This window comes from Pelophylax lessonae (assembly GCF_965119305.1).
Source record: "Pelophylax lessonae genome assembly, chromosome: 2".
Taxonomy (NCBI): Eukaryota; Metazoa; Chordata; class Amphibia; order Anura; family Ranidae; genus Pelophylax; species Pelophylax lessonae.
Window position 1 is genome coordinate 426,593,488 of NC_138769.1, and position 27,318 is coordinate 426,620,805.

General features: G+C 45.5%; 1 protein-coding gene across 1 annotated transcript; it reads right to left on the minus strand.

Annotated features, from left to right (window-relative positions):
- LOC309547797 (uncharacterized protein) lies at positions 1-27,318 on the minus strand. Its single transcript, XM_082247798.1, has 3 exons — positions 27,206-27,318; positions 26,989-27,123; positions 1-265 (listed from the first exon to the last, which is right to left on the minus strand). Exons 1-3 carry the CDS (start codon positions 27,258-27,260, stop codon positions 147-149), a joined length of 309 nt encoding a protein of 102 aa, XP_082103924.1. The 5' UTR covers positions 27,261-27,318; the 3' UTR covers positions 1-146.

The following is a 27,318-nucleotide window of genomic DNA, read 5'->3' on the forward strand; positions in this document are numbered from 1 at the left end:
TCAGTTTATTTCAATTTGATGTACATTTTCATACCTACAAAAAAGACATGCAAATGTCATCTCATGTGTGCAATTCCGTAAGAAAACACTTGTACAAGTTCAGTTTATTGGCCAAAAATGTTCCAAGTAGTGAAAAGTCTGTGTTTTTAGGGTTTGTTAGTCCAATGATAGCTGATGTCTGATTCTGAACTGATTATTTCCACATCATCATAGCCCCCATCATCATCTGGAATCACCTCCAAATAGTCTCGTTCATTAGGAACAGCTGTAAAAAAGAAAAATGTATTATCTTACAAAACATATACCTATATACAGTAATTACAGAATATTTTATATTATGCCACCCACAACACTGATTTGTTTCAATACATTACTAAATGGTTTGAATAAAGTATTTTTTTATGTACAGGGCAGTCCATCACCATTTCATAGTTTCTATACTTTATTTAAAATTTTTGTTCGACAAAAATAGTAACTGTATTAAGATTGGGGATGAATTCCATTATGAAATTTTAAGACAACTAGTAGTCATCAATAGGCATGTCACTGTGGTGGCCGGTGCATTGGGGGCGCAGGTGCACCGCTCCCCCATCCATGCACCCGGCCCCCTAATCTACATGCAGGGCACCGGACGTATGGAGTTCAATGGGGCTTTTTTTTCTGAATCACCTGATTAGAGCCAGAGGCTCTAAAAGGCTTCAGATAGGGTGGACCCGGGCGCAGAGCAGTGCGCCCCGAGCCCACCCATTGTGTGACAATAGCAAATGAAAATTCGCTATTTTCACATTGTCACAAGGATCCTCCTCCTGGCCAATCAGGAAGCGGGTCCAAAGGCAAACCCCCTGCCATTGGCTGAGGAGGAGGCGGGAGGACTGAGGACTCAAGGAGATGCCGGGAGAAGCCGCCGCTGCCTGAGGTAAGTGCACTGCTCCCGGGGGGGGGGGGCACGCTTATGCTGGTCCCTCTGCATTGAAAGGGGGCACGCTGGCATCTCTGCATTGAAAGGGGCACTCTGGAATCTCTGCATTGAAAGGGGGCACCCTCGCATCTCTGCATTGAAAGGGGGCACAATGATCTCTGCATTGAAAAGAGGCATGCTGGCATCTCTGCATTGAAAGGGGGCACACTGGCATCTCTGCATTGAAAAGGGGCACGCTGGTATCTCTGCAATGAAAGGGGGCACGCTGGCATCTCTGCATTGAAAGGGGACACGATGATCTCTGCATTGAAAGGGGGCACGATGATCTCTGCATTGAAAGGGGGCACGCTGGTATCTCTGCATTGAAGGGGGCATGCTGGTATCTCTGCATTGAAAGGGGGCACGCTGGCATCTCTGCATTGAAAGTGGGCATGATGATCTCTGCATTGAAAGGGGGCACGCTGGTATCTCTGCATTGAAAGGGGGCACGCTGGCATCTCTGCATTGAAAGGGGGCACAATGATCTCTGCATTGAAAGTGGGCACGCTGGTATTTCTGCATTGAAGGGGGCACGCTGGTATCTCTGCATTGAAAGGGGGCACGCTGGCATCTCTGCATTGAAAGGGGGCACGATGATCTCTGCATTGAAGGGGGCATGCTGGTATCTCTGCATTGAAAGGGGGCACGCTGGAATCTCTGCATTGAAAGGGGGCACAATGATCTCTGCATTGAAGGGGGCAAGCTGGTATCTCTGCATTGAAAGGGGGCAAGCTGGTATCTCTGCATTGAAAGGGGGCACGCTGGCATCTCTGCATTGAAAGGGGGCACAATGATCTCTGCATTGAAAGGGGGCACGCTGATCTCTGTGCATTGAAAGGCGGCAAGCTGATCTCTGTGCATTGAAAGGGGGCACGCTGGTCTCTGTGCATTGAAAGGGGGCACACTGGTCTCTGTGCATTGAAAGGGGGCACGCTGGTCTCTGTGCATTGAAAGGGGGCACGCTGGTCTCTGTGCATTGAAAGGGGGCACTCTGGTCTCTGTGCATTAAAAGGGGGCACGCTATACCTTAATTACTGAAAGCCCCTTTCACACTTTCGTGACCTCAAAGTCAAGCAATTTTTTATAGCGTTTTTTGCCGCAAAGCAATGCCTATTACATTTTTCTGTTTGCGCCGCCCCCCCCCCCCTAAAAAATTTTGAGCGCCAGCCGCCACTGGCATGTCATACTCTGGAATTTCACTATTGAATTGTTATAACTGAACAGCCTTGGTTGTTTCTCATTCAAGCAGAGGTGGCATGCTGTTTTCTCATCCTCTGCTTGAGCTCAGTGCTCGCTGTCGTGATTACATAGAAAAGAACAGAAAGTTGTCTACAAACTGTTTTACACACCTCTAGCAATCCAGAAATTGTGACAGTTATGGCAGTTTGAGAAATTACAGGAACAGAATATAGGTGAAAAACAGAACACACACCTGGTCCTGGGAGGTACATTAGTAAAACAGCTTTAGAGGGAAGATTAAGATTTCTAATAAAAGCACATTGACTATTATTTTTGTATTAAGACTAAATTCTTTATTTAGTAGTTTCTGCTCTCTAGATACATGTGTGTCAAATGAATACATGGATTGAGTGAAGCAGGTCATCCACAGGGATCAATGAGGAAATCAATAAAAAAGTTTATGTGGCCTGCAACTTCCTGCTCTGGAAAGGCCGGTCGGCAAGCCCAGATACCGACCCGCCATCCCAGAGCATCAGTGTTCTGAACGGAGCCGGTGCCAGAGGAGGCACGGCTGCGGAGGAAGCAGAGCTGCATAAGCTGATTATTTCCTCTATAGTGCCGACTCCTGTCACAGGGGGAGTAATACCAATTGCACTCCGCCTGGGACAGCAACAACCGGCAATACCTGTAGCAATACCTGTAGCAAGGGAGATTCCTGAATATAAAATTATTAAAGGTTGGTTTATATTCCAAAATCACAGTTTATATTTATGGGCATATCTCTTCTGCATTTGTTACTGGGCTGCTTTCAAACTGATCTGCAGGTGCAGCGCAGTGCAATTGCGGGTTGCCTGCACTGAACCATAGACTTCTGTTATTACCTGTGGGTATTGTGCACTTTCTGATAGCACATCAAAACTCCTGAATGCATTAGTTTTGTTGCACTTTTCAGAAAGTGCGCCACACCTGTAGGATATAATAGTTACATAGTTACATAGTTAGTGAGGTTGAAAAAAGACATCAGTCCATCCAGTTCAACCTATGATGTGTGTGTGTGTGTTTGCTTTTAACCGTACATTGTATACCCCTGTATGTTGTGGTCTTTAAGGTGTCCATCTAATAGTTTTTTGAAACTATCAATGCTCCCTGCTGATACGACTGCTTGTGGAAGAGAATTCCACATCTTTACCACTCTTACAGTGAAGAACCCCTTACGCACTTTAAGGTTAAACCGCCTTTCCTCAAGTTTTAGTGAGTGGCCACGTGTCTTATTGTATCTCCTTTCTCTGAATAGTTTGTTCCTTATGCTAGGGTCACCAGTACAGTATTTGTACATTGATATCATATCCCCCCTCAATCGTCTCTTCTCCAGAGAGAATAAGTTCAGTGCTTGTAGTCTTTCCTCATAGCTGATGTCCTCCATTCCCCTAATTATTTTTGTTGCCCTTCTCTGGACTTTCTCCAGTTCCAGCACATCCTTCCTGAGGACCGGTGCCCAGAACTGGACAGCATACTCCAGATGTGGCCGGACCAGAGTCTTGTAGAGTGGGAGAATAATCTCTTTATTTCTGGAGTGAATCCCCTTTTTTATACAACCCAGTATTCTGTTGGCTTTGCTTGCGGCGGCTTGGCATTGCATGCCACTGCCAAGCCTGTTGTCTACCAGTACCCCCAAGTCTTTTTCCATCCTAGACTCACCCAGAGGTTCCCCCCCTAGTGAGTAGCTTGCTTTCTGGTTTCTGGCCCCCAGGTGCATTACTTTACATTTTTCAACATTAAATCTCATCTGCCATGTAGTTGCCCACCCCGTTATTTTGTTCAGGTCCGCTTGCAAGGTTTCCACATCCTGCATAGAAGATATTGGCATGCCTAATTTAGTATCATCAGCAAACACTGAGATTGTACTCGATATCCCCTCCTCCAGATCATTTATGAATAAATTAAACAGGATAGGTCCCAGGACAGAACCCTGGGGGACCCCACTTTCCACACCCGCCCAATCCGAGTACTCCCCATTAATCACCACCCTCTGTACTCTCCCCTGGAGCCAGTTCTCTATCCAGGTACTCATCTTATGGTCCATACCTACCTTCCTTAGTTTGTACAGTAAGCGTTTGTGGGGAACGGTGTCAAAGGCCTTTGCAAAGTCCAGATACACCACATCCACAGGCTTACCTTTATCTAGGTGGCAGCTCACTTCATCGTAGAAGGTTAATAGATTGGTTTGGCACGAACGATTTTTCATGAATCCATGCTGATTACTACTTATAATACCGTTTTCATTACTAAAGTCTTGTATGTGGTCCCTTAACATCCCCTCCAAAATTTTGCAGACTACTGATGTTAGGCTGACCGGCCTATAGTTACCCGGGATACATCTCGGCCCCTTTTTAAATATTGGTACCACGTTGGCTTTTTTCCAATCAGCTGGCACCATACCCGTCTGTAAACTATCCTTAAAGATCAAGAATAATGGTCTGGCAATCACCTGGCTGAGCTCAATAAGAACCCTCGGGTGCAAGCCATCCGGTCCCGGGGATTTATTTATGTTAAGTTTCTCTAGTTTAGCTCTAAGTCTATCCTCTGTTAGCCATGGCGGCACTTCCTGAGGTGTATTATTTAGTTCGGCCTTACAAGCAAGGTTCGTGTAGCCCCCCGATTCCTTTGTGAAGACTGAAGAAAAGAAATTATTTAACACTTCCGCCTTTTCTCTGTCCTCAGTGGCCATTTTTCCTTTATCATCTTTTATGGGGCCAATGTGTTCTGACCTCACTTTCTTACTGTTTATATACTTAAAGAACTTCTTGGGGTTCTTTTTACTCTCCTCCGCTATATGTCTCTCGTGTTCTATTTTAGCCGCCCTGATTTCGTCTTTACATTTCTTATTACACTCTTTATAATGCTTAAATGCTGCCAATGACCCCTCAGTCTTGTATTTTTTGAAGGCCTTTTCTTTAGCTCTAATATACATTTTTATGTTGGAGTTTAGCCACCCAGGGTTTAGTTTTGCTCTTTTAAATTTATTTCCCTGTGGAATGCACTGGCCCACCCCCTTGTTAAGTATGCTCTTGAAGCACTCCCATTTTTCCTCCGTGTTCATTGTTCCCAGGGTTCTATCCCATTTGATATTTTCTAGCAGCGAGCGCAGTTTAGGGAAATTGGCTCTTTTGAAATTCAGTGTTCTTATATTACCCTTGTGTTTCCTATTACTGTAATTAATACTGAAACCAATTGACCTATGGTCACTGCTCCCTAAGTTATCCCGTATTTCTATATCCGTGAGCAGGTCTGTATTGTTGGTAATCAGTAGGTCAAGTACCGCATTGTTTCTTGTCGGTGCATTCACCATCTGACCCATGAAATTGTCCTGCAAAACATTTAGGAACTGCCGAGCCTTGGCTGAGTGCGCGGTTCCTTCTGCCCAGTCTATATCCGGATAATTAAAGTCCCCCATTATAATGACATTTCCCATCCTTGCTGCCAATCCTATCTGTAACATGAGGTCCGCCTCACCCTCCTCCCTCTGGTTGGGGGGCCTATAGCATACGCCCAATATTACCTTCCCCACCGTGCCTTCCCTTTGAAGCTCTACCCATAGGGATTCTGCCTCGTCCTTAGCTCCATTATTAATATCATCCCTCATATTTACCTGTATACTGTTCTTAATATACAGACATACCCCTCCCCCTTTTTTACCCTCTCTATCCCTGCGATAAAGGGTATACCCCTGAATGGTCGCCATCCAGTCATGAGAGCTGTCAAACCAAGTGTCAGTTATCCCCACAAAATCTAAGTCCCCCTCAAACATCAGCAGCTCCAGCTCTCCCATTTTGTTGGCCAGGCTTCTGGCATTGGTATACAAACCTCTTAATTTTGACCGGTTACATATATCGTCATTTGATGTTTTTAGGCTGCTCTCTTGATTTTTCCCCGTACCCACCCTGGGTTTAGGAGCTCCGAACACCCTACCGCTAATGCCCCCATTTCTGCCCTCTGAAACTTGCTTTCCACTGGCTAATTCTACATCTGTACCCTCCCCCCCATTCCCTAGTTTAAAAGCCCCTCTAACTTTTTGGCCATCCTCTCACCCAGTACGGCTGCACCCACCCCATTTAGGTGCAATCCGTCCCTACCAAAGAGCCGGTGACCGACTGAGAAGTCGGCCCAGTTCTCCAGGAACCCGAAACCCTCCTTACTACACCAGCTCCTCAGCCACTCGTTAACTTCCCTAATCTCCCGCTGACTCTCTGGTGTGGCTCGAGGTACAGGTAGTATTTCGGAAAATACTACCTTGGAGGTCCTAGTCCTCAACTTAGCGCCTAAGTCCCTGAAATCGTTTAGGACTCTCCGTCTTCCTCTGCCTATGTCATTGGTACCCACGTGTACCATGACAGCTGGGTCTTCCCCAGCCCCACCCAATAATCTGTTCACCCGATCCGCGATGTGCCGAACCCGAGCGCCCGGCAAACAACAGACTGTTCGGCACACACGGTCTTTGTCACAGATTACACTGTCTGTCCTAATAATTGAGTCCCCTACCACCAGCACCTGTCTTTCCTTTCCCTTTCTCCCGGCCTCACTGGAGGAGTTCTTCCCCTGGCAGCTAGGGGCGTCCCTCTGCTCCAGCAATGCTGGTCCCTGACTGGTTTCCCCAACATCACACAACGGGGCGTATCTATTGGGGTGCTCCAGCCCAGGATCAGCCTCCTTGCCTTGTCCCCTTCTACCCCTCCTAACTGTCACCCCTCTACTCTGCTCTGATGCCTGCACCTCCGATACTCCGCCCACCTCTGTGCAGACCCCTGTCTGCACCTGACTGGTACGATCCTGGCTCTCCTCCGGTATGGACATTCGTCTCAGTGTTGCCAGCTGCTTCCCTAGATTCAGGACCTGAGCTTCCAGGGAAGCAACGTGCTTACATTTTGCGCATTTGTATTCGCCCTCGATCACATGTCTGAGGAACGCATACATACCACAAGATGTACACCGAGTCGCATCTCCACACCCGCCGGGCATTGTACCTACTATCTAATCTAATGGGAATTCAGCGATTTAACCACTTAAGCCCCAGCCCTATTTCGGACACTTTTTGTTTACAAGTTTAAATCAGTATTTTTTCCTAGAAAACTACTTAGAACCCCCAAACATTATATATATTTTTTTAGCAAAGACTCTGGAGAATAAAATGTCGGTCATTGTAATATTTTTTATCATGCGGTATTTGCGCAGCGGTCTTTAAAGCGCCATTTTTTTGGAAAATTTTTGAAAAATCACATTTCACTAATTTTAAAAAATACTAAACAGTAAAGTTAGCCCATTTTTTTTGTATATTGTGAAAGAACATGTCACGCCGAGTAAATAGATACCCAAAATGTTACGGTTTAAAATTGCGCCCCCCCGTGGGATCGCGACAAACTACGGTCAATAGAGATCTCAATCTGCGACGCTTTAAATTTATTTAACGGTTACCAGTTTTGAGTTAGAGTGTAGCTCTTTTTTTTAAATTATTGCTCACGCTCTGGCGATCGCGGCGATACCTCACATGTGTGGTTTGAACAGCGATTACATTTGCGGCTCGACTTCCGTATACGTTTTTTTTTGTGCGCGAGCTAACGGTGACGGGGGCGGCTAAATTTTTTTTTTTTTTTTTTTTTCCCATTTATTTTATTTATTTTTTTAACTTTATTAAAGTTTTAAAAAAAAAAAAAAATCTGATCACTTTTATTGCTGTCACAAGCAATGTAAACATCCCTTGTGACACCAATATGTAGTGACAGGTACACTTTATGGAGGGATCGAGGGTCTAAAAGACCCTAGACCCCTCCACTACACTTCCCTGTATGCAAAACGCCGAAAACGGCATTTTTGCATACAGCCGTTTTTCAAATTTGCCGCCTTTTGCAGCACAGTAACCCGGAAGTGACGTCATGGACGCCGCCTCCGGGTTACGTCATCGGAGACCCGATCGATGCCGTTTCCGGCATTCATCGGGACTCCATCCAGCCGGCGGACGTGCCGGCTGGGTGCTCGGGGCTCCCGGTGGAACGGGAGCCCTGGGCAAAGCCACGGAAGGCGGCGGGAGGGGGGGGGGGCGTCCCCTCCCGCCCCCCCGGGTACCGATCGAGCGGCTCCCGAGCCGCATCGGTCGGTACCGACGGAAAGCCAACCGTCGGCTCTAAACCACGGTACCGGGATGGTGCCTCTAGCTAGAGGCATCATCCCGGTACACTACCGCAAAGTTTACCGACGTAGACCTACGTTAGTATGCGGTAAGTGGTTAAGTCTATCCTATGTGGCTATTTCCTGGCTTCCTAACGCTACCTTCTCACCCTCTGGTATTCCGCTTCACTCACTTGACACTCAGTTGCACAACACTCACAATCTCACAGCCCGGTCAGACGCACAACACTCAGTCGCACAGCCCGGTCAGACGCACAACACTCAGTCACACAGCCCGGTCAGACGCACAGTACTCAGTCGCACAGCCCGGTCAGACGCACAGCCCGGTCAGACGCACAACACTGAGTCGCACAGCCCGGTCAGACGCACAACACTAAGTCGCACAGCCCGGTCAGACGCACAACACTCAGTCGCACAGCCCGGTCAGACACACAACACTGAGTCGCACAGCCCGGTCAGACGCACAACACTCAGTCGCACAGCCCGGTCAGACGCACAACACTCAGTCGCACAGCCCGGTCAGACGCACAACGCTCAGTCGCACAGCCCGGTCAGACGCACAACGCTCAGTCGCACAGCCCGGTCAGACGCCCAACGCTCAGTCGCACAGCCCGGTCAGACGCACAACACTGAGTCGCACAGCCCGGTCAGACGCACAACGCTCAGTCGCACAGCCCGGTCAGACGCACAACGCTCAGTCGCACAGCCCGGTCAGACGCCCAACGCTCAGTCGCACAGCCCGGTCAGACGCACAACACTGAGTCGCACAGCCCGGTCAGACGCACAACACTGAGTCGCACAGCCCGGTCAGACGCACAACACTGAGTCGCACAGCCCGGTCAGACGCACAACACTCAGTCACACAGCCCGGTCAGACGCACAACACTCAGTCGCACAGCCCGGTCAGACGCACAACACTCAGTCGCACAGCCCGGTCAGACGCACAACACTAAGTCGCACAGCCCGGTCAGACGCACAACACTGAGTCGCACAGCCCGGTCAGACGCACAACACTGAGTCGCACAGCCCGGTCAGACGCACAACACTGAGTCGCACAGCCCGGTCAGACGCACAAGTCTCAGTCGCACAGCCCGGTCAGACGCACAACTCTCAGTCGCACAGCCCATTTAGACGCACAACACTCTCAGTCGCACAGCCCAGTCAGACGCACAACACTCTCAGTCGCACAGCCAGTCAGACGCACAACACTCTCAGTCGCACAGCCCGGTCAGACGCATCACACTCAGTCGCACAGCCTGGTCAGACGCACAACTCTCAGTCGCACAGCCCGGTCAGATGCACAACGCTCAGTCGCACAGCCCGGTCAGACGCCCAACGCTCAGTCGCACAGCCCGGTCAGACGCACAACACTGAGTCGCACAGCCCGGTCAGACGCACAACACTGAGTCGCACAGCCCGGTCAGACGCACAACACTGAGTCGCACAGCCCGGTCAGACGCACAACACTCAGTCACACAGCCCGGTCAGACGCACAACACTCAGTCGCACAGCCCGGTCAGACGCACAACACTCAGTCGCACAGCCCGGTCAGACGCACAACACTAAGTCGCACAGCCCGGTCAGACGCACAACACTGAGTCGCACAGCCCGGTCAGACGCACAACACTGAGTCGCACAGCCCGGTCAGACGCACAACACTGAGTCGCACAGCCCGGTCAGACGCACAAGTCTCAGTCGCACAGCCCGGTCAGACGCACAACTCTCAGTCGCACAGCCCATTTAGACGCACAACACTCTCAGTCGCACAGCCCAGTCAGACGCACAACACTCTCAGTCGCACAGCCCAGTCAGACGCACAACACTCTCAGTCGCACAGCCCGGTCAGACGCATCACACTCAGTCGCACAGCCTGGTCAGACGCACAACTCTCAGTCGCACAGCCCGGTCAGATGCACAACACTCACAGTACACTCAGGTAGCACTAGGTATTCAAAGATACTCAGGTAGCACTAGGTACTCACAGATACTCAGGTAGCACTAGGTACTCACAGATACTCAGGTATTACTAGGTACTCACAGATACTCAGGTAGCACTAGGTACTCACAGACACTCAGGTAGCACTAGGTACTCAAGATACTCAGGTAGCACTAGGTACTCACAGATATTCAGGTAGCACTAGGTACTCAAGATACTCAGGTAGCACTAGGTACTCACAGACACTCAGGTAGCACTAGGTACTCAAGATACTCAGGTAGCACTAGGTACTCACAGACACTCAGGTAGCACTAGGTACTCACAGATACTCAGGTACTACACTACCCCCCTCAGTCACTGTCCAATCTAAGTCACCAGTCTTACTTACCTAGTGTGTGTCCCTTTAAGCCTGTCACTAGCAGTTCCTAACGTGAGTCGGTCAGTCTCCTCTCAGCACCCCGTCACTCCCTGTCAGCTAGTCTCCTCTGCTCCTCTCTGTGGGGGGTTCCCGCACCGCAAGAGACGGTTTACCGCACGCCGCCCGCAACAAGGGGGGGTTGTAAGCACCGGACGCCGCCGCCGCAACAAGGGGGAGGTTTCGGTCTGCTCGCCGCCCGCTTCCTTTCAGGGGGGGGAGGGGGTTCTAGTCCGGACGCCGCCGCTCTTCTGAGGGGTGGTGGGGGGGGGGTACTCAGTCCTTCAGTCCCTCTTCTGCCGCTGCTGCCGCCGCTCAGATGATCCTCCCCTTCAGTCGCCGGACACCGTGGTTCCCCGAGATCTCCCGCACCGGCTCCCCCGCAGCACCTTCTCCTCCTCCTCTCTCTGCACGCTGCCCGCACACACACAAGTTCTGCTTCCGGTTCCGGTTCAGCCCACAGGTGACTGGCCCATAGAAGTGTATGGTAAAGTGCAGCTAACCCACAGGAAAGCCAAAGGTACACTGCGTTGCACCTGCAGTGCAGGTAAACTGCAGTGCATCAGTCTGAAAGTCTTAGGCCCTTTTTAGCCGATGAGTCCAATCAAATCCACCTATCCATTTTTGAGGTGAACCCAATCGGACCCTCCATTCACCTCTATTGAGCGGCAGATGTAAACAGACTTGTGTCCCTTTACACCCGCCTTTCTCTAACCTGATCGGCTAAAAAAAACAGAAGGTGATCTGTCCCATCCATCTGGATGGATCTGATCAGAGGGCCCATAGAGCCGAGTGGGCTGTGTCTGCTCTGCTTATACATGTACATTTTACAAGGCACCCTCTGGTGGTCTTATTTTCCTTTCATGCTTCTGCCCCAATTTGTTCTGCAACATTAACATTATGCTTTCCACAATTGACAGACCAGGAAATGTCATGCTTAGTTGATTCTGGCTCCGCCTGGACTATAATTCAAAAGCCCAGCCTACCAAAGGACATCCCCCTTACATCTGGGCCACTAGCAATTGGAGTGGGCGGAAAGTCCATCACTCTCAAGGAAACGCCCTCCAAACAAATAGAGATTGGAAACCACAACATGTTTCATAAGCTGTTTGTCTCTGACACTGTACCATGTAATCTACTGGGAAGAGACTTACTGAATCGCTTACAACCTTGCATACAGTATACACCTAATAGAGTAAAAGTACATGTTGGAAAATTAGATGAGGAAATGATATGTGGAATGACAGCAATGGAACTATAGGAAGAGGTTGAAGGCAATATTCCTCCTGAAATTGTTGCCCAAATACCTGATACTCTCCGTGCCAAGGGAAAGTACAAGTCCCTCCAGTAAAAGTTAAAATAAAAGCAGAAGCCCAAATCCCACGTATACCACAATACCCACTCTCAGTAGATCAACTCACCGGTATACGAATACAAATAAAAGAACTACTTGAAGCAGGTGTTATAAAGAAAACAGCAGAGCACAAACACCATTGTTTCCTTTAAAGAGAAAGGTCAAAAAGGGAGAGTAGCCAGTATATTGGATGGTACATGATTTAAGAGCCATCAATCAGATCGAGAAAGGCACTCCTGTTGTCCAAAATCTTATTACTTTGCTCAATGATATACAGTACCTACAGGAACAGGGGTGTACACCATAATAGACTTGGCCAATGCTTTCTTTAGTGTAACCCTGGATGAAGAAAGCCAAAAACTCTTTGCTTTCCAGTTTGAGGGAGAAATGTACACCTGGACAAAAATTCCACAAGGAATGGTTTCCTCCCCAAGTGAATTCTCAAAGGCCATGATGATAATCCTGAACGGATGGCAACCAGCCCATGAAGGCAAAGTGATTTAAGTGTATATTGATGACATCTTGCTATGTGCAGACACAAAAGAACATTGTAAACAAGACTCTCTTTCTCTGTTGAGGCCTACACAATGGTGTAGGGCTCATGTGAAATTCCTTGGTCACTGACTAGGCCCTGGAGCCAAGCACATTGACATTGAAAGAAAACGGACAATAATTAAAATGCCTCAGCCGAAAAACCACAAGCAACATAGGGAATTCATTGGGATGGTGTCATATGTGAGACAATGGATACCAGATGCTAACACCAAGTTGAAACTCTTGTATGCTGCCCTAACTATACCATTTGATTTGACAAAGGAATTGGAGGATGCCTTCAACCAGTTGAAAGCTGATATTCAGATTGAGCCTGCTCTCACATTGCCTGACAAAAACAAGCCCTTCCAATTATATTGTTCTGTCAAGGGAGCCACAGACAATTGGGTCCTTACTCAGAGGTCACCATCAGGAATACACATAGTGGCCTATGTAAGCGTACAACTTGACCCAATCCTTCAAGGAACACCAACCTGTGTAAGAGCAGTTGCATCTGCCATTGTAAGGATGAATCAGTCTCTGAGAGTCTACACAACACATGCAACAAATTAAATCCTAAAAAGAGCAAACACCAAACATCTGTCATCAGCAAGACTGAGCAAATATGAAGCAACCCTGCTTGAATCAGGAGAGATATAAGTGAGAAGATGTACTACAATCAACCCTGACAGCATTCTCCCAAAGAGGGAAGAAGACCTTGCAGAGGGGGTGATCACAATTGCTTGGAACTCATGGAAGAAGAAATGCAGCAAATCTCCCCAGTAAAGGACACTCCTCTTGAAAACCCTGATCTGATCCTGTTTGAAGATGGTTCACGCCTATACAAGGACGGAGTCCCAAGAACGGCATATGCAGTGACAACACTGGAGGAAGTAATTGAGACCCAATTACTCCCTTCAACACTCTCGGCGCAGGTTGCCGAATTGGTAGCACTCACTAGGGTTTGTGAGACCGCAAAGGATCAATCAACTAACATCGATACCGATAGCAGGTATGCTCTAGGTGCAGTTCACGACTATGAACCCATATGGAAGAACAGAGGATTCACAACTGCTGCAGGAGAACCAATTCAAAACTGTAAATATGTTCAAGAGCTTTTTGAAGCAGTCACCCTCCCAAAGGAAGTTTCTATCCTGAAGGTTAAGGTACATACTGGTGGACAAGCCATGGAAGAAAAAGGAAACCAGTTGGCTGATTATACTGCCAGGAAGACCGCTGAAACACAAATGTAGAAAATGATGACCCTAGTCACTGATTTTTCAAAAAAAAGAAGAAGCTTGTAAAAGATTGGAGGAAAGTAGAGAACGAGTACAGAAGGTGAAAGAACAGATCAGGAAACTGCAAGAATCTGCACCCGATAACTGGTATGAAATCATGGAAAGGGATGGAGCAAGGAAAGACCAAGATCGAATCTTGTGCAAGGAGAAAGGAATATGTGTTCCACCCCAAACAGATAAAATAGTCATGCAATTAGCCCATGACATAGGTCATGTAGGCCCTAAAGCAATGGAGAGAAACATTAAGAAGGCTGGATGGTTTATTCAATACTTCAGGAATGCATGTCAAGACTTTGTTGAGGGATGCATAATTTGTGCTAAAAAAAAACCCCAGGAAAGCCAACTAGAGTGACACAAAGACATTTGGTAAAGCCTCTATTCCCTTTTCAAAGACTTCAGATTGACTACATCCAATTACCTAAATCGTGCCAATACCAATATGTTTTGGTGTATGGACATGTCTTCAGGATGGGTGGAAGTCTGGCCAGTAACTAAAGCAAATGCCAAGACGTCAGCAAAGAAACTCCTTTTTGAATAATATGACGTTTTAGAGTCCCTGAAACCATAGAGAGCAACCGTGGAACACATTTCCCTGAACAGATCATGCAAATTATATGCAAAGACTTGGCATTGAGCAGGCCTTTCATACCCTTTATCATCCTCAGAGTTCAGGAAAGGTAGAAAAATGTAATGGAATCATTAAGAACAGGCTGGCTAAGCTAATGCAGGAAAGAGCGGAAGGGTCAGTGAAGAAACAGTGGCCAGAACTGTTGCCACTGGTTCTTTATAACATTAGAACTACCCCTACCTATAAGAGAGAAACTTTGAGTCCTTATGAGATTTTGTTTGGGGGCCCACCTAAGACAGGGTTGTATTTTCTACATCAGACTGCTGTAATGTTGAAAAAGTGTGCGATTCCCAAAAACATGTAATTCTGTTTAGCCATCATCCCGTGATAGTATTGAAAAGTGGGGTTGGTTGCCTCAGGTCAAAGGTTGGGACTTTATGGGCTATATACATTCATAGGTAGATATGTTTTTTTATAAAATGAAATTTTATTCCAATTATTTTGTACAACATATATGAATTGTGGTAATTCAAAAATTATTAAAGAGAAGACAATAATACATCAAGTGTGTGGGTTATAGACCCATTGGTGTTGGTGAGAAGAAAAGAAAATAAGGAGAGGGTGACATGGTGGAATAGTGACAACAAATCTCTCTCTATTGTTCCACGCTTCTTAGTGGGGCGTCAGATCCATAGAGAGGGTATTCAGGTTCCTACGCGTTTCGGCGATAAAGCCTTTGTCAAGGAAGGTATGTCAACCACGTCTGAAATTATAATGGGTAATATTTTAGTATATATTATGTGGATCCAATGGGGTGTAATTTCCCTTTGGTCCCATAATAACATACATACTTGTTTAAATGTTGTGAAATATTTCGCTCCTGGGCCTTGCTTCGGATCCTTTAAGCCACATAAGAATCAAGGGACCTTGCTGTTGAGGGTATATAATATATAGTGTATATGATTATAAAATGTTTTGGAGAGTGGATTCAAAGGATAGAATGAAGGAGACTAACTTGCTCACCGGCACCACCTAGTGGAACAATTGAAAATTACACCACAAGTAAGTGGATGACACAAAAAATTACAAGTCTTAACATACTTACCTGAACCAATATTAAATATACTCCTATGCAACACAGATTGGACTGGATTTGGGATGGTGTTCCCCTCCCTACTTAGCCCAACATTACAGACTAGTAAGTATGATGAAAATATGTATCCTATACAAAAACCACTCTCCAAAACATTTTATAATCATATACACTATATATTATATACCCTCAACAGCAAGGTCCCTTGATTCTTATGTGGCTTAACCACTTGCCGACTGCCTAACGCAGATCTACGTCGGCAGTCAGCCCCTCACAGGCAAAGCGACGTAGGTCTACGTCGCTAGCTTGTGAGGGTCTAGGGAGCGCACCCCCCCGCACATGTGACCGGCAGACCCGATGTCCGCCGATCACTCTGCGATCGTCGGGGGAGAGGGAGAAAGTCAGGCGGCTTGTGTAAACAAGCTGCCTGTCATTCTCCCCGGTGTATGAAGGATGATCATACGGTTCTACTACGTAGAACCGTTGATCACTGTTCATACATCTGAAGCCACAGCCAATCACAGTAGAAAGCACGCCCCTAGGGACACACATAGCCCCTCCCTTTCAAAAAAAGTTAACCCCTTCACTGCCAGTGTATTTTTACAGTAACAGTGCATATGTATAGCACTGATTACTGTAGAAATTTCACTGGTAACCCCAAAAGTGTCAAAAATGTCAGTCAAGGGTCCGATCTGTCCGCCGCAATGTCGCAGTACCGCAAAAAAAATCGCAGATCGCCCCCATTACGCGTTAAAAAAAACAACAAAAATGACAAAAATCTTTCCCTTTGTTAGTAAACGCTATAACTTTTGCGCAAACCAATCAAAATACGCTTTTTGCGATTTTTTTTTACCAAACATAGGTAGCATAAAACAAATTGGCTGAAAATGTTAAAAAATTTTGATTTTTACATTTTTTTGGGGAGGAATTTCATATAAAAAATGTGAAAAATATTGCTATTTTTGCAAAATTTACGCTCTTTTTTTGTTTATAGCGCATGATCAAAAAATCGCACAGGTGATCAAATACCACCAAAAGAAAGCTCTGTTTGTGGGAAAAAAAGGACGCCAAATTCGTTTAGATACAGCGTTGCACGACCGCGCAATTGTCCGTTAAAGTCACGCAGTGCCGAATCGCAAAATACCCCCTGGTCAGGAAGGGGGTAAAATCTTCCGGGGCTTAAGTGGTTAAAGGATCCGAAGCAAGGCCCAGGAGCGAAATATTTCACAACATTTAAACAAGTATGTATGTTATTATGGGACCAAAGGGAAATTACACCCCATTGGATCCACATAATATATACTAAAATATTACCCATTATAATTTCAGAGGTGGTTGACATACCTTCCTTGACAAAGGCTTTATCGCCGAAATGCGTAGGAACCTGAATACCCTCTCTATGGATCCGACGCCCCACTAAGAAGCGTGGAACAATAGAGAGAGATTTGTTGTCACTATTCCACCATGTCACCCTCTCCTTATTTTCTTTTCTTCTCACCAACACCAATGGGTCTATAACCCACACACTTGATGTATTATTGTCTTCTCTTTAATAATTTGTGAATTACCACAATTCATATATGTTGTACAAAATAATTGGAATAAAATTTCATTTTATAAAAAACCATATCTACCTATGAATGTATATAGCCCATAAAGTCCCAACCTTTGACCTGAGGCAACCAACCCCACTTTTCGACTGCTGTAATGTATAATGATCTTGCTGCTTATGTAATTGTCTGGAACACATATCTTACAGCCAGGTGATTGGGTCCTAGTGAAACAACACATGAAAGTACCCTTGGAATCAAAGTTTGAGGGACCCTACCAAGTGCTCCTGACAACTGCCACAGCTGTACAGTTGGAAGGAAAAGAGATGTGGATAAATGCCAGCCATTGCAAGAAAGTACAACCACCCTTAACCACTTCCCTACCGGCGTATAATAAAATGACCCTGACAGGAAGTCTTTCTCGATCCTGGCGGCCGTCATATGACGTCCGTCCGGTCTCGCCACTACTGCGCGCCCCCAGGTGCGGCGATCAGGGACGAGGCTTGTCCCTCGGACAGAGCCCATCCCCAATCAAGGTTTACCACGTGACCGGCTGTGTCCAATCACAGCCGGTCACAAATGTCAACAGAGAACACGGTAACTAGCTGTCACCGTGTTCTCCTCCATACACACTGATCCTGTGTGAGGAGGAGATTGTGGTAACAGCTAGTTACCAATTACAGTGCACCCCAAACACACTGATTGCCCCCCCCCAATAAAGAGCACCTGTCACTAGCCCATCAAAGTACCTGTCACTAGCCCATCAAAGTACCTGTCACTAGCCCATCAAAGTACCCGAGTACCTGTCACCAGCCCATCAGGTACTCTGATGACAGGTACTCGGGTACTCTGATGGGCTCGTGACAGGTATTCGGGTACTTTGATGATGGGTACTTGGGTACTCTGATGACAGGTACTCGGGTACTCTGATGACGGGTACTCTGTTGACAGGTACTTGGATACTCTGATGACAGGTACTCGGGTACGTTGAGTACCTGTCACCGGAGTACCCGAGCACCCGCCATCGGAGTACCTGAGTACCCGTCATCGGAGTACCCAAGTACCTGTCACCTACCCATCAGAGTACCCGAGTACCTGTCACTTACCCATCAGAGTACCCGAGTACCTGTCACCTATCCATCAGAGTACCCGAGTACCTGTCACCTACCCATCAGGGTACCCTAGTACCTTCCACCTGCTCAACAGAGTACCTGACGCCTGAAGTACCTGGGTACTTGCCGCCTGCTCATCAGTACCCATCACTACTCATCAGTACTCATCAGTACCCATCAGTACCTATCACCTATCAGTATAAGTACTGATCATCAGTACCCATCAGTACAGTATCAGTATCACCTATCAGTATCAGTACTACTCATCAGTACCCATCAGTACCTATCACCTGCTTTTCACCTGCCTATCAGAGTACCCGAGTACCTGTCGTCACCTGCCTATCGGAGTACCCGAGTACCTGCCACCTGCTCATCAGTACCAGAGTACCTGTCACCTGCCCAGCAAAGTACCCGAGTACCTGTCACCCTTCATACAGCCACCATGTCCAAGTCCAAAAAGGTTTATATACGTCCACCGTTTAAACCTAAATACCGTTGTTATTCAGGAAGGAAGGATTACATGCGAGTGGCCACGATTAGCTGCGGGAACCGGCAGCCTCCTATTACTTTCAGATTTTTGCAGGTTTATCTATCGGTGGTGAATGTCGGTGGATTGGATCTGTTCCGATACCATACATTGTGCAATTACTATCTGAGTCTGGTAAGGGGCCCTTATTGTCAGTGTTGATGGTCCTGGTACATTTGGGATTTTGTCTCTATCTGCCTTTGTCCATCCTCAATCTGGTAAGCGGCTTAAAAATTGGTGGTGGTTTTCTTCCACTTTCTTCATCATCTGTCTCTGTGGTTCACTCATTTGGGGAGTGTTATTTATGCCTGCATACAAGTTTTTCTCTGGTAAGCAGTCCCACATCTGGTGACGGATTCACACACCTCCTGCATGGTGCACTTTTAGGGTGTTTAAGGAATAATATATCGTTATGGTATTATGCTTTCTTTTTTTCCATGATTCTATGACTTCATTTCTTGGGAGTTCATCACATGTGTTTCTACAATCAAGTTCACCTACGTCGCTGGATCCCGCCCCCTCTGTGCGACACAGCGGGAGTCGGCCAGGGGAGGAGAGGCGGTGATCATCACCGCTCTTCCCCGATCGTCAGGGATCGAGTGAGGAAATCCACCCGCTTGTGTAAACAAAGCGGGCGGATCTCCTATGTGACAGGCAGTGACAGATTACAGGATTCAGCATAGCTGAACCTGCGATCTGTGTCTCTGTCACACAACCCCCTCCCCCCACACATGTCAGTAAGCATGAGGCACACATTTAACCCCTTGATCACCAATAAAGTTAACCCCTTCCCTGCCAGTGTCATTATTACAGTAACAGTGCATATTTATAGCACTGATTACTGTAGAAATGTCACTGGTCCCCCCAAAAGTGTCCCCCAAAACTGTAAAAAATGTCAGTAAGGGGTCCGATCTGTCCGCCGCAATGTCGCAGTCCCACAAAATAGCAGATCGCTGACATTACTAGTAAAAAAAAATAAACAATAAAAATGACAAATCTTTCCTGTAGTTAGTAAACGCAATAACTTTTGCGCAAACCAATCAAAATACGCTTATTGTGATTTTTTTTTTACCAAAAATATGTAGCAGAAAACAAATTGGCCTAAAATGTTAAAAAAATTTGATTTATAAATTTTTTGGGGGGAAATGTTATATATCAGAATGTAAAAAATATTGTTTTTTTTTTTTTTTCAAAATTGTCGCTCCTTTTTTCAAAAATTTAAAATTGCACAGGTGATCAAATACCACCAAAAGAAAGCTCTATTTGTGGGGGGAAAAAAGGACATACATTTAATTTGGGTACAGTGTCGCACGACCGTGCAATTGTCCGTTAAAGTAACGCAGTGCCAAATCGCAAAATATAGCCTGGTCAGGAATGGGGTAAAATCTTCCGGTCTTAAAGTGGTTAAAAATACGCTCATTGAGAATTTTTTTGTCAAAGACAGGTAGCTAAATACATTTTGGCCTAAATATAGGACAAAAATTTAATATATTGGATATTGTTTAACTGTCAAAGTAGAAAATGTCAATTTTTTCGCGAAACTAACGACTATATAAAGCAGATTTGACTGAGTGATCGTACCAGGAACCCAAAGCTTGTAAAGCCAAATGCGAACTGGTGGCTTTTTTTCCAGGATGCTCCTAACATCTTCATTTATTACAAGGACTCCTTCATTTAATTGTCCCATGTGTGTAGGGCTAGGGATTCTGATTTTGGCACCTAAAGCTGGCCATACACTAGTAGAGTTTAGTTCAGATAGTTTTTGGGTTTCAAAATGAATAATATTATTTATTTTTATTTTTTAGTCCCTCGGTGTAGTGAAACACACTCACAAAACCTATCACCCAGTTCATAAAAAACAGTGAGAACGCAAAAGTGAAACACACAAAGAAATGCACAAGGTGTACATAAGGCCCTCCTCCAAAGAGAAAGAACCCTAGCCCTGATCATTTTAGCCCTGATCATTTTAAGAATATTCGTTTGGTTTGCTAATCATTAGTGGGGTCAAACCGACCTTCATTATTTTAACAATGTGACGAGAATATTCAAAGGAGCAGGATGGAAAATTTATCTCAAACAAACCATTTCTAACATCGAATGTGGTTTTCTTTTGGGAAATCACATTCATTACAAAATCAAATGTTAAAAGCAAACAATATTTTGATGACATTCATCCATTTATTGAATTTACAAATAATTTTTGTACGAATGTTTACATGACAATTTGTACAAACATGGCAAATCTACTAGTGTATAGCCAACCTATGTTCTCAAGAGATATAACAAGATAGAGGTTTCAGATTTAAGTGCACTCTTCAAAGTTGGCCCAATATTAATGTATATGTTCACACAAAATTATGAACTCTACAGGAAACAAGGTTTTTAATACATTAACAAACATAGAAACATTTTACTGAAATGGGTATATGGGCTGTCACCTTATCAAATGTCTTAAAGTTCTGATTGACTAGCCAAGAACAAGTATGTAGACTAAGAATTACAACTGAAATAGTTCCTTCTTGTTTAAAGTTAAAGTAATAAAAACCAGTGACAGCTAGCATTTTTGAAGGATTAGACACAAAAAAGTGTAGCACTCTCCTTCAATAAAATGCATTCAAATTATAGTGCATAAATAAATATCTGGAAACAGTGTAAAAATCATCTAAATATAATAAATTTACGTGAGTCCATCATTTCTTTTAACCCGCTTGCCGCCCGCCCGCCGCAGATTTACTGAGGCAGGCTGGCTCGGCTGCGCGAACCGACGTAGGGGTACGTCGGTTCACGGGAGCGGTCCGCCCCCACTAGGCAGCAGGGATCCCGATGCGCGGGACCGGCAGCACCAATTGCCCCCGGGCACCCGCGATCGCTCACCGCCGAGAGAGAAGGACGGACAGCTGTTGTAAACACAGCTGACCGTTGTTCTCTCTGAAATGGTCACACAGCGCCTTTGATCCTCCTATATAGGAACAAAGGTCTCTGTGATAATTTCACAAGTCCCTCCCCCCCACAGTTAGAAAACACTCCCCTAGGCTCACACTTAACCCTTTGATCACCCCTAGGTTAACCCCTTCCCTGCCAGTGTCATTATTACAGTAACAGTGCATATTTTTAGCACTGATTACTGTAGTAACATCAGTGGTCCCCCCCCAAAAGTGTCAAGAATGTCAGTTAAGGGTCCGGTCTGTCCGTTGCAGTCCCGCTAAATATTGCAGATCTCCGCCATTACTAGTAAAAAAATAAATAAATTAAAATGACAAATTTTTCCCCTAGTTTGTAGACACGATAACTTTTGCGCAAACCAATCAAAATATGCTTATTGTGATTTTCTTTACCTAAAATATGTAGCAGAATACAAATTGGCCTAAAAGGATGAAAATTTTGATTTTAAATTTTTTTTTGGGGGGGGAATGTTATATAGCAGAATGTGAAAAATATTGTTTTTTTTTTTCTTTCAGAATTGTCGCTCTTTTTTTGTTTATAGCACAAAAAATTAAAATCGCACAGGTGACCAAAAGAAAGCTCTATTTGTGGGAAAAAAATTACATCAATTTTATTTTGGTACAACATCGCACAATTGCACAATTGTCCATTAAAATAACGCAGTGCCGAATCGCAAAAAAATGGCCTGGTCACTAAGGGGCAAATCCTTCCGTTCCAGAAGTAGTTAAATATATATACAGCCCATCAATAAATTATTTAATGTCCGTTACATAGTTACATAGTTACATAGTAGGTGAGGTTGAATAAAGACAATAGTCCATCCAGTTCAACCTGTGTAGGCATGTGTGGCTGTAATCATCTCCCATACCCCTGAATGTTCTGATCCTTGAGATGTAAGTCTAAGAGTCTTTTGAAAGCCACCATACTACCCGCAGAAACCACCTCTTGTGGTAGAGAATTCCACAATCTTGTTGCCCTAACAGTAAAGAACCCCCCGCGTTGCCTGAGGTTAAAACGCTTCTCCTCTAATCGCATTGTATGCCCTCGAGTCCTCATGCAATCCCTTCGAATGAACAGCTTTTTTTCTAAGCTGGGATCCCCATTAAGATATTTATAAATTGCTATCATGTCCCCCCTCAGACGTCTCTTCTCCAGGGAGAATAAATCGAGCGATTGTAGACGCTCTTCATAGTCAAGGTCCTCCAATCCCCTAATTAGTTTAGTTGCCCTTCTCTGGACTCTCTCCAGCTCCAACACATCCCTCCTGAGGACTGGCGACCAGAACTGGACGGAATACTCCAGATGCGGTCGGACCAGAGTTTTATAAAGTGGAAGGATTATAGTCTTATCTCTGGAATGCATCCCTTTCTTTATGCATGCTAATATTCTGTTGGCTTTGGAAGCTGCCGCTTGACATTGCATGCTGTTTCCTAATCTATCATCAACCAATACTCCCAGATCCTTCTCCATTTTTGATTCCCCCAAGGGCTCCCCTCCTAACGTGTATTGTGATTTTATGTTTTTAGTCCCCAAGTGCAAAACCTTACACTTCTCCACGTTAAACCTCATTTGCCATGTCGTTGCCCACTCTGTTATTTTGTCCAGGTCATTCTGCAGGATATCTGCTTCATGTTGTGAAGTTATTGCCCTGCCCAATTTTGTGTCATCTGCAAAAACTGATATCGAACTACTGATCCCGACCTCAATGTTGTTTATGAATAAATTGAACAAGGTTGGTCCCAGGACTGAGCCTTGGGGGACCCCGCTTACCACCTCAGACCAGTCTGAGTATGCGCTGTTTATTACTACCCTTTGGACCCGCCTTTTTAGCCAGTTCCGTATCCAAGAGCAAACCCTGCTATCGATACCTGCAGACCTTATTTTATAAATTAAGCGCTTGTGGGGAACTGTATCAAACGCCTTAGCGAAATCCAAGTACACCACATCCACTGGTCTCCCCCTATCTAGCTCACAGCTCACCTCCTCGTAGAATGTAAGGAGATTGGTTTGACAAGAACGCCCATTTGTAAACCCGTGCTGATTACTGCTGATGATGTTGTTGTCCTTAGCAAACTCTACAATATAGTCCCTTATCATCCCCTCCAGAAGTTTACATACTACTGATGTCAAACTGACAGGCCTATAATTTCCCGGGATATGCCTCTGGCCCTTTTTGAATATTGGAATCACGTTAGCTTTCTTCCAATCCCCTGGTACATCTCCTGTCCTAATACTGTCAGCAAAGATCAGGAACAGTGGTCTCGATATAACTTTACTGAGTTCCTTGAGTACTCTCGGATGTATGCCATCCGGTCCTGGTGATTTGTTTGTGTTAAGTTTATCCAGCCTTTCCCTGATTTCCCCCTCTGGTTAGCCATGGTGGCAAGTCCTGTTTATTACTACTAACCATACAGTCATGGTCAGTGTACCCCTCCTTTTCCTGTGTAAAGACTGACGAGAAAAAAGCATTTAGCACGGTTGCTTTTTCAGTGTCCTCTGTAACCATCCTCCCATCATTGTTAATTATGTGTGCAATATGCTCTGCCTTAGTTTTTTTGCTGTTGATATATTTAAAGAATTTCTTTGGGTTTTTTTTACTATCCTCCGCTATTTGTCTCTCAAAGTTGATTTTAGCCATCTTGATTTCTTGTTTACTTTTCTTATTTGCCTCCTTGTATTGCTCGAAAGCCGATACTGTGCCCTCTGATTTATACTTCTTGAAGGCCAATTTTTTCCCCCTAATAAGTTTTATGACGCTACAGTTTAGCCAGCCAGGTTTGGCTTTGTCTCTTCTAAATTTATTTCCCATAGGAATGCACTGCAAGATGCCTTTGCCTAATATGTTCCTAAAGCATTCCCATTTTTCCTCTGTGGTCAGGGATCCCAGGGTTTGGTCCCAGTTTACCTTTTCCATCATTGAGTACAATTTTGGAAAGTTTGCCCTTCTGAAGTTTAGGGTTCTTATGTTCCCCACTTGTCTTGTTATGTTGTTATTTACACTAAATGTGATCATCCTGTGATCGCTAGAGCCCAGGTTGTCCTGGACTCCTACCTCCGAGATTATGTCTGGGTCATTAGTGAGCAATAGATCCAGGACTGCGTTTTCTCTGGTGGGGGAATCCACCAACTGTGACATGTAATTATCCAGTAAGGTTTCCGTGAATAGGCGGGCCTTCTGTGAGTGTGCAGTCCCCTCTTCCCAGTCAATGTCGGGGTAATTGAAGTCCCCCAATATGATGACTGATCCCAATTTTGCCACTTTACCCATTAGTGCTAAAAATTCCAGCTCTACCTCCTCCCCTTGGTTAGGTGGCCTATAGCAAACCCCCACAATTACTTTCCCCTTTTCTCCTTCCCTATGGAGTTCAACCCACACAGATTCTAAATCCATGCTCATCCCATCCGTAATGTCACTCCTTTCTGTCACCTTTATATTGTTCTTGACATAGAGACATACCCCTCCCCCTCTTTTTCCTACCCTGTCCTTCCGGTACACCGAATACCCTTGGATATTGGCCAGCCAGTCATGTGAGGGGCCTGAACCTTTGAGAAAGACTATTGGGCGCTGCGCGTGAGGTGGGTGGTGACGTAATCACGCTGGGACTAGGTGGAGCTGTGTTTGCCTAGGATTGTATTGTGAAATGCCTGTTTTTTACTTCTGAAATGTGAGTGGATTTTTATACCGAATTAAATACTTTTTATTAGCGATTTGCACTATGGTTCATTCCGCTTGCCTCCTATATGATTGACACCACGCTGAGAGCTGCTGAGAGCCACTGATTTGGAGTTTACGGCCAGTGGGAAAGTGCCACTTACAGTGTAAAGGCCTGTACACACGTAGCAATTGTCGGCCGTAAATATTCGGCCGCCGAACGATCGGCCGATTGTCGGCTTGTTAGTATGATGCTTCCGACAACCAACTGTGACTTTTCGGCCGAACAGAATCGGGTGTGCAGGCTATAAAATTTTTGTTGGCCGTCACCAGAACGGCCGATTGTTCGCCAGTCAGTACAGAATTCGGCCGACTAACAGCAGATGAGCAAGACTGGGCATGCTCAGAGAAGAAAAAACACAAGGAAAGTTAACCATCACATGGCATCACTTCTGCAGTCGGCTGTTGTTGGCCGACAAAATTCGTGTGCAGTCTTTAGCAACCGACAGGACAGCCCCGGACAAAAGACGGCCGATCGTTCGGCCGACATTCGGTACGTGTGTACGGGGCTTAACACTGCAAAACACATAATTTTAATTAGTGAGATCCATTTAAGCAAGTGAGAAGACACCCATAGGTGGGTTGAAGGGCACCGTGGTGACTAAAGGCAATTACTGAAGAGTTTTTGGTGTATAGGACTGCAACCTTTTTTTCATGGACATGAAATCATTTATTGATAGACTGTATATATATTTAAAAGAAAAGATGGACTCATGTAAATTTATAGTATATACATGATTTTTGCACTGTTTTCAGATATTTATTTCTGCACTATAATTTGAATGCACGTTATTGAAGGAGAGCGCTGCACTTTTTGGATGCATAGTGGTGCTAGCTGCTTCCTATAGTATATAGAGTTGAGTAATATGTGGTTAATACACAGAGATAGCTCAGAAAGTTTTTTTCACCGTTTTTCTAAGTATAGGGTTCCTTTAAGTATATCTCTTTAAACCTCTTTATCTTAACTACTTGCCCACTGCTCACAGTATATTTACTGCGGCAGTCAGCCCCTCACAGGCAGAGCGACGTAGGTCTACGTCGCTAGCCTGTGAGGCTCTGGGGATCGAGCGTGCGCCGCCGGAGGCGCGCTCCCGCGCGGTCACGGACCCCCCGTGCGTGTGACCGGCGGACCCGATGTGTAGAAACAATGATCATACGGTTCTACTATGTAGGACCGTTGATCATTGTTCCTACACCTCAAGCCACAGACAATCACAGTTAGAATCACGCCCCTAGGGACACACACAGCCCCTCCCTCTCAAATAAAGTTAACTCCTTCACTGCCAGTGTAATTTTACAGTAACAGTGCATATGTATAGCACTGATTACTGTAGAAATGTCACTGGTAACCCCAAAAGTGTCAAAAATATCAGTCAAAGGTCCGATCTGTCCGCCGCAATGTTGCAGTACCGCAAAAAAAATTGCAGATCGCCGCCATTACGCCAAAAAAGGACGTCAAATTCGTTTAAAAATGCGTCGCACGACCGCGCAATTGTCCGTTAAAGTCACGCAGTGCCGAATCGCAAAATACCCCCTGGTCAGGAAGGGGGTAAAATCTTCCGGGGCTTAAGTGGTTAAAAAAAAAAATAAAAATTACAGTACTTCTTTAATGAAGGCACTTTGAATTTCTTACCTGCTGCAGCTGCATCAGAATAGTTAGAGTAGCCTGAAATGCTGCCTACAGAATCATAGGATGCATAGGAATATCTGTCATTTGGGTTAGGTAGATGTACATTTGTATTTTCTTTCTTGGCATAATATTCAGGATCTGTAATAAACACAAAGAAATGATGTGTGCAGACTGGTAATGTTGTGCAAACCCCCCAAAAATTATTTTTTATAATACTCACTTAAGCCCCATGGAGGCACCCATGGAGGCACCCGTGGAGGCCCCATGTGTACCATGGCATTCTTTTTACGTGGCAAGACAGTAATGGGATTTTCAGAAATAGCTGGTGAAAAG

Excerpts from the sequence above, each read along its gene's own strand:
- LOC309547797 (XM_082247798.1), bottom strand. The coding sequence starts at position 27,260 with ATGGTACACATGGGGCCTCCACGGGTGCCTCCATGGGTGCCTCCATGG. Across the intron at positions 27,124-27,205 it reads GGTGCCTCCATGGGGCTTAA|ATCCTGAATATTATGCCAAG; the intron begins GTGAGTATTATA and ends TGTTTATTACAG. Across the intron at positions 266-26,988 it reads TTCTGATGCAGCTGCAGCAG|CTGTTCCTAATGAACGAGAC; the intron begins GTAAGAAATTCA and ends TCTTTTTTACAG.